The sequence below is a fragment of the Epinephelus moara genome, chromosome 2, assembly GCF_006386435.1.
Source record: "Epinephelus moara isolate mb chromosome 2, YSFRI_EMoa_1.0, whole genome shotgun sequence".
NCBI classification, from domain to species: Eukaryota; Metazoa; Chordata; class Actinopteri; order Perciformes; family Serranidae; genus Epinephelus; species Epinephelus moara.
The window spans coordinates 18,949,553-18,962,182 of record NC_065507.1 but is presented as its reverse complement, the minus strand read 5'-3'; the positions used below and the strand labels follow the sequence as shown (position 1 = coordinate 18,962,182).

The 12,630-nt window shown below is 40.1% G+C and overlaps 1 protein-coding gene across 1 annotated transcript in view; it reads right to left on the bottom strand.

Annotated features, from left to right (window-relative positions):
* tlcd2 (TLC domain containing 2) overlaps window positions 1–9,246 on the bottom strand; it is a 35,030-nt gene extending 25,784 nt beyond the window's left edge. Inside the window, exons 1-3 of the mRNA XM_050062648.1 lie at window positions 8,657–9,246; window positions 6,803–6,885; window positions 1,565–1,647 (exon numbers count right to left, since the gene is read on the bottom strand). Coding sequence (XP_049918605.1) covers window positions 1,565–1,647; window positions 6,803–6,885; window positions 8,657–8,835 — 345 coding nt within the window. The 5' untranslated portion in view covers window positions 8,836–9,246. The remainder of the gene's footprint in view (window positions 1–1,564; window positions 1,648–6,802; window positions 6,886–8,656) is intronic.
* Window positions 9,247–12,630: the final 3,384 nt, after the last annotated feature.

The following is a 12,630-nucleotide window of genomic DNA, read 5'->3' as shown; positions in this document are numbered from 1 at the left end:
AGAACTCATTTAAATGTAATCTGAACTACGTCACTTTAGAAATGCTGATATGATGTGTATGAAAAGTGCAAATGTAGTGTATCCATAAAAACCATAACCTGGGCAGCCAGGTGCTCAACAACCAGAGAGATGTCATGTTGGACCTATTAAATGTAATTTTGGTACATACGTGGTGCGTTCACTGAAATAACACAGTTGGACAAATCAGGTAAAGCGCTAAGCGGACACTGTGCTTGATGAAATATCGACTCTCCAGCAACCAACACAGGAAAATCTCACCAATGTTCTCTATTTTCTAGCTTTGTATAATTCCCTTGTGCACAAATATTACATGTGGTGTGTTATGGTGATTACTATGCTGTGAGTTTTCTGCAAGGAATTCCAGTATCTTATCACACAGCCATTGAACTACCAAAACCTGAAATGTGGGCCAGCTGATGAAAACTTTTGCTGGTTTCCTGGCACAGTGCCAGCCTTAGTGTGTTTGTGTTAGAGATACTGGAAAGTGGTTCCTATTGACATTTGTTTTGTGTGTAAGTGTACCGGAAAATATCTACCAGAGAGTGCGGCAAAATGCCCGGATGCAACTCTTTAAGTGATATTTATCAGAATATAATAGAGTCTGTTTTACAGTGTATGTTTACATTTCTATAAATGGCATGTCCATATTAGTATATTAAGTATACGACCATTATTAGTACATTTTTCTTTTATAAATCTGTAACTGGAGCGTCAGCATACACCATGCTTTTTCCTCTATGCAGCACAAGCCACGTCCTCAGTGAAATATTTCCACATACTTTGGGTTTAAAACATGCCTGCATTAACACCCAAACACACACATAAATCGTGGCTCCTGTACTCTACAAACCCACTCTAATCCTGTCAGACACACTTCCAATAAAAATTTAAATAAACAGCTCTCGCGAGGTGAGTAATAACAAGACGAGAGCTTGGCAACAGAAAGCACGACACAACATCAGCACAGTCTTGGATGTAGGTCACGCAGTCGTAAGCGTAGGGGGAAAATATTAAATCAGGGTGTAGTTCTATATTCCAATTCAGGTCATTTTCCCTCATGTTTAAAAGCAGGATAAGTGATCTGTTCTTCCCTGAGGAACTTATCTCCCATCAGACCAGTGTGCTGAGGGTTGCCACATCATGAAGGTGACTGGCTCTGATGGGAATCTGGTAGCAATAGTTAACCGTGGTTAAGTGGATGGCAAAATATGAAGGGAGCTGGGTGGAGTTCAAGTTTCTCAAGGAATGAAGGGAGGTTGAATGCTTGGTGGAGAGGCTGTCACACTGGAATGATTGTCTCATTGTTCCTCCCTCCCTTGTCCTTTATCACCAGACAAGAAAGACGGGTATTTTGTCCTTCTCTTGAATGTGTTTTTTGACATGTGCACTGGGGTTTTCCTGCCTGATTTATGTGAGCAGTGACTGCTATATTGTAAATTCATAAGAAGGGGAAGGTGCAGGTAGATGATTCTTAAGTTAGATCTAGTTGTGGAGAAACATCTGTTGCTTAAATCTTGAACCATAGCTTGTTTTTAAGACCTACCACAATGTGATGGAAGAGAAGCTCCCAGGCCTGGCTCAGCTTCTGGTTCGTGATCATGTCAAAGAAGTCATAGATGAAGTAACCTGTGGGGAAAGAGAGCATTTAGCCAACGCTAACGACATCCTCGGGTTCAGCAATTCATTACTCGACCAAAACATGACAGATTCATTTGACAAGAGAAGCCTTGAGCATATCAAGTGAGTCAGGGGGGGACCCTGCTTCCATGACGACAGCGATGGCAACCAAGATGTGTCTCGGAGAGGGGCTATTCATATCCACCAACCCCACCCCCTCCCCCCACCACCAGCCGTATCCATGGTGACAGCTATTCACAATGCTGGAAAAATAATGAAGTGTTGAGGAAGGGGACGAAGGGGTGCGAGGGAGCTCAGGGTGCTGCTGAGACTGGAATTAACCTCATTATGGTGGAAATTTGACACCGGAACCCTTTTTGTGGACGGGATGAAGTGTTTGGGTTCATCTCAACGTAAACACATGTACTTGCCCCCACACCGCAGAACAAATGAATTTCAAAAAGCTGTTATCGGGCATTTGATTGGTTTATTTGCATTATCTGGTTTCAACAATAGATCATATTGTTACATAAGAGCACTGACAATGGGCAGGCGGGAACTCCACGCCAATGTCGTCTTTCCAACAATAGCTTTTTTTCCACAAGAGGTCGAGTTTGGGTCAAGTTTAGCCATAAACAGCCAACTGGAGCATGTGACTTGAATTAAAGCGTCAACTAACAGACATCTCTTGCCCTTGTTTGTTCATAATGATTCGTTCAGTACTGTTTGACACATCTGTATAAAAAAACATTCAGGTGGAAAGACGAATTACTGCGTGACAAAGAAGAACAAAAATGGATTTTGCTTTCTTTCAAGACATCCTTAATGTTCTGCATCACGGGCGTGATGCCAATGTGAAGCCCGTTACTCTGCACGGCTAATGTCTACACTGAGAACAAAGGAGTCAGATACTACATGACTTTCCATTGGCTACCAACCAAAGCCTGAACAGGAAGAAAAAATCTTGTGAAATCCTCCAAAGCAATGCATTTGCTTTTTCCAGATCCTGAGGAGTGATATTCATTGGCATGTTTACTTGAAACCAGTTAGTCAAACAACCAGGTTTCAGGCTGATAAAACATAACATCTCTGTTGGCACAGCCTTGTAAAGTATAAGAAACCTGATTGAGCCACGTTACTGCGGCATGAGAACATCTTAGTGCTGTGATGTTTTCTGTATTAGAGGTAACTTCCTATTATATCCTGAGGGTGAAACACCAATGGCACAGAGAATTATTCTTGACAGTGGTTATCCTTGGCAATATGAAGAATGTAGTGTTAAAGGCACATGAAAGAAGTACGATTACACACATGAACACTTAACTATAGTTGGGTTCCTCCCACAGACTGTATAAAAATAATGGATGTAGCTACCTTGATGTCACCCATGGGATTGTAGTCTCTCGTTTAAAGCCTCAAATGTGGCATTTTGGCAGTCACCATCTCGATGTTTGGGGCCAAAAGTGACCCAATATTATATATACCATATTTGGACAAATTTAAACAAGTGAGCTTTATAATAAAGTTCACCCCTGTACAGTTGTCATAAACAGGGAAATTAGCTGTCGACCAAATCAAAATGTTTGTACAACAACTTTCAGGTAGAAAACCCCCATGTCACATACATAAAATCAAACAGCACTAAGCAAACGCTGCCTCAATAGGATCGTTTCTAGCCACCTAAGAAGATTCTCAGTTTACGTCAGTCAGACAGCCCTTTTTAACGAGGAAGTGAAGCCGTTACCTCAATGCCACCAGCCATTGACAAAATCAGTAATTTTACTTCAGGAATTGCTGGTCTACCACTGCCTCGATTGGTTAGTGTCTAATGTAAACCTGTAAAAATATTCCAAAAATAGCATACAATTAAACTCATATTGATTATTTTATGAGGGTCTTTTTTACGTGGCTAAGATGCATTTTGCTGCGGCCCCCGTCTTAGCTTCCGTTCCAGTAGTTTTGGTTTATCATAGATGCTAGCAAAGCAACACAGTACATAAAATAAGCACAGCAGAAACATCGGATAGGACGGACCACCATGTCTAACTATACATCTTTAAACGTTACAGTTATGACTTAAAATGACAAAAGAAATAAACAAGTGTGCTGATTTCACATATCTGCGCAATTTAAATCAGCTGCCAGTTGTTTACCCCAAGTGATTGCTGTTGTTAGCATGACGACACAGTGATTTGGTCTATGTAGAGACCAAACTGTTTTTGTACCAGGCTGTAACATGTTTATTTCTGCTGTGAAGTCAGGCATTTTAACATGGGGGTCTATGGGGACTGACTCGTTTCTGGAGCCAGCCTCAAGTGGCCATTAGAGGAAGTGCAGTTTTTCAGCCCTGGAAGTTGCCTCTTGGTTTCAAGACATAGCACAAGGTCTTCATTCAACAAAAGGAGAATCATTCATGGTATGTCACTGCAAGGTCTGCAGCGTGGTATCACAGCGAGCCGGACTGAATGCACAGATCTGATGAACAAAACTCCTCCCTCCAACTCGCTGAGGCCTCAGAATCACACCACATCTCCAGTGGGAGGGCTCGGGAGAAGCACTCCACTTGTTTTTGTGTGAATGACTCCCCTTTCTGTTACCACTGGCACCGGACAAGCACGGCTCGCATAAATCAACTGACTTTTTGCGCAGTTACTGTCTTGGTGATGTCACATGACTGTACGGGGTTACGCCTGGTGCCTGATAATAATGCCCTCCATTGAGCTTCACATACCGACGCTGCCCCTCGCTTTGCCAGCTTCAAGGGCTGGGCTTCCTGAAAGAATGTCAAACATCCTGGGAATCCTTGGGGAGCCCTTGTTGACAGGCACAGATCCAATAAATGTGTGGATTTGAGAGACCTCACGTGCCACTGGTTGCTCCAGAATACTTTGTGGATTAATGAGAAAAAGTGAAAACAGGGCGAGGTGCTATTTTAAGAATGTTGGGTCGCATATTCTCTAAGGTCTGAGAAATCTTAATGAAATCAAGCAAAATCTACAAGACAAGTGAATTTCAGTCAAACCAAACAGTGTAAATGGGGTCAGAGCTAAATAAAGGACGGTTTGGCTCACCCTAAACACACCACATAATTAATAACATCCATCTCTAATTCATTCTTAGATAAGACAGTGAGAATGTTTACAGTTGAGACCCTGGTACACCCGTATATTTACCATTACAATAACCATGGCTCCAACATATTTTTATCAATGACTTTTAAAAACTTTTCCATAATATTTTACCCCATTTTCAAGTGTTTTTAAGTAGAGTGCAATTCCAACTGTGGAGAGGTACACACACTTTGATTCCCCAACACTAAATTCTATTGGGAAACTCAGTTCACCTGTGTTAGCACACAAGCTGTACCAATAATGTGCGTCCATTGTCTTCAATTCTCACATCACTTCAGTGGATAATAGATCATTTCACATGGCCATACAATGGTAGAGCATCGGCTGAAGTTGTCTCCCAGCTATCCTGACGCTTGCCTTGCAGGTAGAAGTGGTGACGTCATTTGGACTGTCTACAGCAGGCATGAAATATGTGCTGATGCTGACACTCTGTTGACCAGCCTTTTGGTTGTCTTTTAACCTTTAGCATGGCGGACAAGACGTCAAACGTTTTGATGCACAGCCTATAATCTGCGCAGCAAGAGTCTGTGTCTCTCTTGAGTCATGTATATCTTTGTTATATAGAAGCCATACATTATTAAACACGCACTTCCTGGGCATTTGCAGATAAACAAACTGTTAGCGCTTGCTAAATTGGCCTGCTCGTTAGACATTCCCGCCGCCAACTCGCTGTAGAAGGAATGTATTTCGCACAACACTGGACATATTTTGGTATATTTAAGAACATATTTTTAGTAGGGGGCTGCAACGATATACCGGTTTCAAGGTATAACATGATATATCAGTTGATGGTTATCTACGATACTGAAAAAAGGAGGTTGAATCTCCCTTTATTTTAGTTGTTTTCTAAGGGGAGACTTTTTACACATATTTCTATTAACGAAATGGTTTGACGTTTCATTTGTAGTAATAAAATGTGTGTTCAACCAACAATAACCCTTGTGTTGTCATTCCTTTAAGGGTCACTCTGACTGATAACATAAGTTCTTTATACCATGTATAGGAGCCATCCATGGTGTGAAATGTGTGTGAGTTGTTCATTTGTCCTGTAGGGGTCACTGTATTGTCATGGGTGTCTGCCAATATAGGTAGGAACCATTGATTGAGAGAACGAGTGTGTTGCTAGATGGAGAGTTTTTGACCACAACGCCGGTGTATGGTGAGGTGAGTGAGGTGAGTGAGGTGTGAGGTGGTCTATGTATTGGTGAAAGTCTGTGTATTTGGATGGTTTATGGACACAGATTCGAGGAATGTTTGCAAGTTTCGTTCAAGATAGCAACGGTGATGAATAAATTATGCATCCAAGAAGAAGAAGAAGAAGAAGAAGAGGAAGTGGACTCTTTGTTTTCACCTAAGAGCAACGGTTGGTTTGGTCAGGCGAGCGCGTCAGTTAATAAGTAGCCAGTGTAAAACTCAATGACTGCCAAACCATTCCCAGGTAAGCTGTTTTTCTAAATTCTTTTCCAGGAGTTTTGTGACCGTGGGAACCCCGAACAATTACAATATGGTAAATAGCAATGGCAGAAACAATAAACAATAAGTAGCTATGGGAGCTGAGGAATAACTGAGCATGTAAACATGTCAGCAGCGTATTCACTGAGCATTCAGGGCGGCACTGGTGTGTAAAAAGGCTCAGTTTGCAGACAGTGTGCTTTTCATATTAGCTTCAGGCAATGCAAACACTGTAATGTTTGTGCAATTTATTAAAATTAAATTCTTATTATTGTAGCCTCTCATCCAGCTGATTAAACTAAAAAATACTTGACAAGTTAAGACATGTATCAGCTGCTTTAAATTTATGTTTTACATCAACTACATTGACTTATAACGGCCCTGACACCATGTAGGGAAGAGAGACGAGCTGAGATGGATACTGTCACTTCTTCTTTTCCCCTTATGATGGCAGCACCTGTGGGTGCAGTCCGTCTCCAGCCCTCCCCTCCACCACCACCACCACTAGCCCATTCAGACACAGGAGGACACAATTTGCAACTCAGCAATAAGAACTGTACAAGTGCAGACAGGCCACTCACCAATCGAAAACGACACCAAACTGTGGGAAAACACAGAGTGAGTTTCTATCAAGTCCTCCGCCATCTGTGGGTGGAGGAAGAAGCTGAAAACGCAAGACACAGAAGTTCAGATAAATCATTTCAAGGGTGTGTTTTACAGTTTGAGAACATTGAGAGTAACAGTTATTAAAGTCAACTTCATTGTAGATAACAAGCAAAGACATCAAAACTCCAGAGCACCATCATTCTGGAATACCTTTCCCTCCCTATCAAAACCTGCCTGTCACTGTCAGTCAAGGGTGTAGCTTTGGTTTCGACACTGGGTGGGACACATATGAAACAGACAGGTCCTCCCAAAAGGATATTTTAAGCATTGTACACTTAGTTTCCTGCATTCTAGTGATTTTTTATGCACCAATTTATGGTGTAAATGTCTTTTATCTGTCAAAATAAAAGCCCTCTGCTATGATAAATGTAAATGTATATGCAGGTTTTAAATATTGAGGGAAATATTCAGGGAAGCTAGCTCGCTTAATACTAAAGACATATGTGTTCACTTTAGCCTTTCTGATACGGGTCTGTAACTCTTTCTTTTTACGCTTTTACTTTCAATATACGCTCCACGCTGCTGCAACCCTTTTAAAATCTTACTTTATTTTATGATTTATAGTTTTACCACTCGATTATTTTATGAATCAGTTCTGTTTTGTGTTCAGTCTATTTCTATATAAAGCTCTCAGTGCTTATAATGCCCTTATTGTAAAGTGGTTAGCACTGTCGCCTCACAGCAAAAGGGCTCCTGGTTCGAACCCCGGGATGGGGGAGCCCTTCTGTGTGGAGTTTACATGTTCTCACTGTGTCAGCGTGGGTTCTCTCCAGGTACTCCAGCTTCCTCCCACAGTCCAAAGACATGCAGGTTAATTGGTGACTCTAAATTGTCCATAGGTGTGACTGTGAGTGTGAATGGTTGTCTGTCTCTATGTGTCAGCCCTGTGATAGTCTGGTGACCTGTCCAGGGTGTACCCCGCCTCTCGCCCAATGTCAGCTGGGATAGGCCCCCAACAGGATGAATGAATGAATGAATGAATGAATGAATTATTATTATTATAATGCGTCCACATATGTTGTAAGTATTTCGCAAACCACCTGTGGCATTGTTAATGTGCTCAGTATGTGTGTTTATGCATTTATTTTTGTTTTTTTTATTATTATTACTAACTTGTTTTGTACTTCTTGTTTATCTCATTATATTAAGATAATTAGACAGTATGTGGATGAATTGGAAATCTTTGAGTGAAGGTTTAAGTACAAGCCCCTTGATGTTCCCTACCTCTCCTGCACAATCTATGCCATATTTGTTGTCATATACTTTTGTTAAATTCAATTCTATAAGCTTTATTGGCATGACATTTCTCATGTGTTGCCAAAGCACAATTAAAACTCAAGGCAGTGAGAATTTAAAAACAGTTAACGACAATGTATTATTACAAATGCTTAGACATTCATTTTAAAGGAAAGGAGGAGGACATATCTTGCTGCACATCTTGAGCTATGGCTCTGACACTATTTGCTCCAAGCACATGTTGCATTTTAATTTGGTCAGACTCACACTTTTGTTTTTATCATTTCCTTTGTGCTAATACACTTAACTAGATCTAGGCTGCCAGTGCCAGTCTTACTACATGTACATGACATGTTTAAATCTAATCCCAGTGAGATTAAGAGTTACTGATGGAGGATCTGGCAAAGCAATCAGGATAATAAAAAAGTCAAACTACAGTGAAATAAAACATTTAACGCAACACCAGCCTGTATTTAAACACATGTAAACCACTCATTCCCACTCAGATGCAATGATAACCCTGTATAACTCACCAGAGCACTGCCCAAATCGCAGTGATGAAACTATGCACGAAGGATGTCGAGATGTTTCTCCACTTCCACGCATTCCTGCGGGCAGATTCAGGCATGGGCACATTGTCCACCGCGATGTTGACAAGTTTGAAAAATCCCACGGAGCTCCCGGTGGTTAAAATCACTGAACTCAACTCCATGGCTGGTGTATTTTTGGTGATAGGTGAAGACTTGAGGTCACGACTGTCCCCCCACTGTGGGCGGTTTACACGGCTGTGGTCCACACACACACACACACACACACACACACAGATAATGACCGTGGGTTATTTGTTTGTTATATGCTACCGAGACAAACACGTTAACATAACGTCACCACCGTGTTTCCTTCGCGGTTGTTGTCCACAGAGAGAAGGCGTGGACGGGTCTGTCCAGTGTCTCCCCACGGACTGGATGTCTGTGATATTTTCGTGAAATAAAAGACAGCTCAGTCTCTACAGGTGTAACCGGTGGGTTCAGGTGATGAGAGCAGTCGTGTAGCCTCGTCTACAGGTGTCACACCGTCCTGTTATGAAGCCTCATGTCGCGCTTGTGTAACTTTTTGACATCAACAGAAACCAAACGACGCCGTTTCCCCGCCCTACTACAAAGGGGCGTGGCCACGAGCACGTTCCATGTGTTGTGTTGCGTTCAAGTGCTGTAGGAAACGTGTGAATCAGAATCAGTTTTTTTTTCATCTTCTAAAGTCTAGTTTTTATTTTTATTTCATTCAACAAAAATGTTTTACACACCTAGTTTTATTTTTTGACTCACTTTTAGTTAACTATAATAACCTTGTTGCACATAAAAGAAACTTGTCTTGCTGTTTTGGTGCATAACAGTGGGCTAAATACAGTGCAAAGATCAAGAGATGTAATATATGACAGAAAGAAATATAATAGAAAATAATATAAGGTGGAAGAGTGCACAGTTTTGTGCACCAAAGTGCAAAATATTAAAGTACATGGTACAAACAATATGTGCATAAGGAGAAATAGTGCATTAATGTAATGCTTTCACAGATTAAAGGGTCATAATCTATAACACCAATACTATACAGTGTGCTAAAAATGTACAAATATTAACAGTATACAACCTAAGAAATTAATGCACTAAGAAATTATACAAATTGCGTGCCAACAATGGTCCCTAAATCAAAATATACATTTGTCTTTGAAAATAGACTGTCAGTTAGACTTTTAATTATCAATTAGACTCTTAGATCTTCTCAGTACTATCCCACCACTGTTCGTTATTTTTTACCTGCTGCTGCAAATTGCATTGTGGGACAACAAGCAATAAGTATTAAGGACTGGTATCCACACTGGCATCTATAACAGATAAGATAAACCTTTATTGATCAGCAGCGGGGAAATTAGGTTGTTGCACTTGCACAAAGATTACAATAGTAGCCTACAGATAAACAACGAAAGTGAAAAAAAATGATAAGTGGTATATTAAAAAATATAAAATAAAATAACACAGAGATAATGGCCATGTATTGAAATACAATAGTAAAACAAGCATAATTAAATCTGCCTTTATATCAGATTAATCCTCTCTGTAATTCAATTTCATAAACACTTTCAATATTTACATTAGAAAAAACTAAATTCTATCAGATGATATCCAAAAAATCCTGAAAAAGGGACTAACTGGGTATTGATTTTGTTTTTGGAGACAGCAGCCGACGAAGAGAATAATCATAATTAATTCTTTTTATTTATTTATTTTTTTTTTACCTTCAGTGCTTCTTGGCTTCGTTTTCAAATAAAACCGCAACCACCAAGGTAGGTTTTGTTGCACTTAATATTATTTTTTTGCTGATGGACTAGAATACACCACAAAGTATTATCTCACTGAAGAAGCTGCATAGTACGAAGAGCACTTGAAGGCAGCATTGCTTCTACCCACCTCTATCCGTCACAAATCACCGTGGATTTATGGGAATAGTAGGCAAGTTTATATCATATGTAACCGGAGAATATGTAACTGATGACATAATATCACAGCAGCTATTATACACCAGCATTGTTTGATATTATCACTGGACCCTGAAACACGATGAATATTTTACTTTCGCTGCTGTTTCATTGAGTGGAAGTGGGAAAAAACAGTCGCTGTGCTCATTCAAGCCAGAGTGCGACCATGGGCATGAATGAGTGCTGTGATATTTGGTGACACAGCGCCACCATCCGGTTAAAGGACATTAAAAGAAAGAAGAACAATAAAGACAAAAGAAAAGGACGTGCACAATCCTCCTGGCATTTACACCACATCATATTGTGTCTCATGTTCATACACTTAGCATAAACAATTATATAAAGCACAGAGGGCGAGGATAAGACCCACAGGTATCAGCTGACATGTTAATCATCTTTACTGATAGGATCTCCAGATATTTCTGAAATGATTCTCTCATTTTGGTAACAAGAGCACTGCAGCTGAAACAATAAGAGTGGACAACATTAAATGGTTGCAGGATGGTGCATTTTATTAACTGTTTGACTTATAATCAAAGTATTTTCACAATATATTTTACTTTTCATGGGGAAGTGGCTTTAAGCGAGTACTTAATGCGTTCAGGTAAAATGTGAGGAAAAAATGAAACTAAAATGGGAGATTTTTCCTGAAGTGAAACCAGCATGTTTTCAGGCATCGCTTGCCATAAAATCATGAATAATATGCTGTTGTGTGTCACTCTGTAATATTACAGACATTTTTGTGAGTTAAAAAATATTCCAGATGATGCAGTGAGACTATGTCAACCACACTAGCCCAACATTAGCCATCATTGTTACATTCATGCAAGCACACACACATACATGTCTATTGTAGACAATATGGCATCAAGTAAACAGGCAGCTGAAGAACAGGGACAGCATGGCAGAAAAGTTGGGTGATCCTTTTTTTAAAAGTATAGTTAAGTTACATTAATGATTTGATGAGTTAATGACTGAACTGATAAATTGATTTAACCATTTAAACAAACAAAAAAACAAACGTGATGGTCCCATTTCATCTGAACATGTCACTGGAGTGAAGTATGGCATCTTGATGTGTTTGAAGGCCCAAAGTTTCTAAAGTATTTTACTTGGCAATACATTTACTTTATAGAAATATAGCAGAGATACACAACAAGGCTGCAAAATAACACTGAAGGTAATTGTTCAGGAGGAGAGGTCTACTATCATGGGCATCGGCATTCCTTTTGCACACAGATATAGAACATCAACACACATATTACCGAGCAATCATCACTACATATCTGTATATGACCAAAGACTACAAAAGAAAATAGGAAAGGATTAGTTTAACTAAATATTTTTTTTATAGTTTATGTAGAATAAGCAAATAGTTTTGTCATAGATAGACTATGATGGAGATGGGTTTGCCTTTTTGAGGGCATGTGTAGAAAATCGCACCATTTTTGATTTAACGTGAGTTCTTCTCTGACACGTGCATATTTCCAGGTGGCGATCAGGCCCCTCCACCCCACAGGCCCCAGCGATCACACTGCCCGCCCTGTCTATATTTACGCCCCTACAACCTGCCACAAAATGTATTCCCTCTCTGTAATATAAAAGTCTCTGCCTTATCATTAACCCTTTCATGCATACATTATTACGACCTGTTTAGGCATGAAAAAAACTAGGAAGTTAATTTTTTTAAACATGCATTTTTCAAAGACTTTTTGACATGTCCACTCAGGTGGACAGCATGCATTTATGTTTTCAACTGAAGAAGTATAAACCAATTTAAAGATTGATATAGCCTATAGCCTATCTATCTATCTATCTATCTATCTATCTATCTATCTATCTATCTCTTACAGAAGTTACAGGGCGATTTTACTCTCCCATGAACAGTGTATCTAATCACCTCCATCCCTCCTCTATTGTGGTTGGCTGTGGGAGGAGCTCGCGCTTATGACGTCACTCCGGCTGCCTGTCACG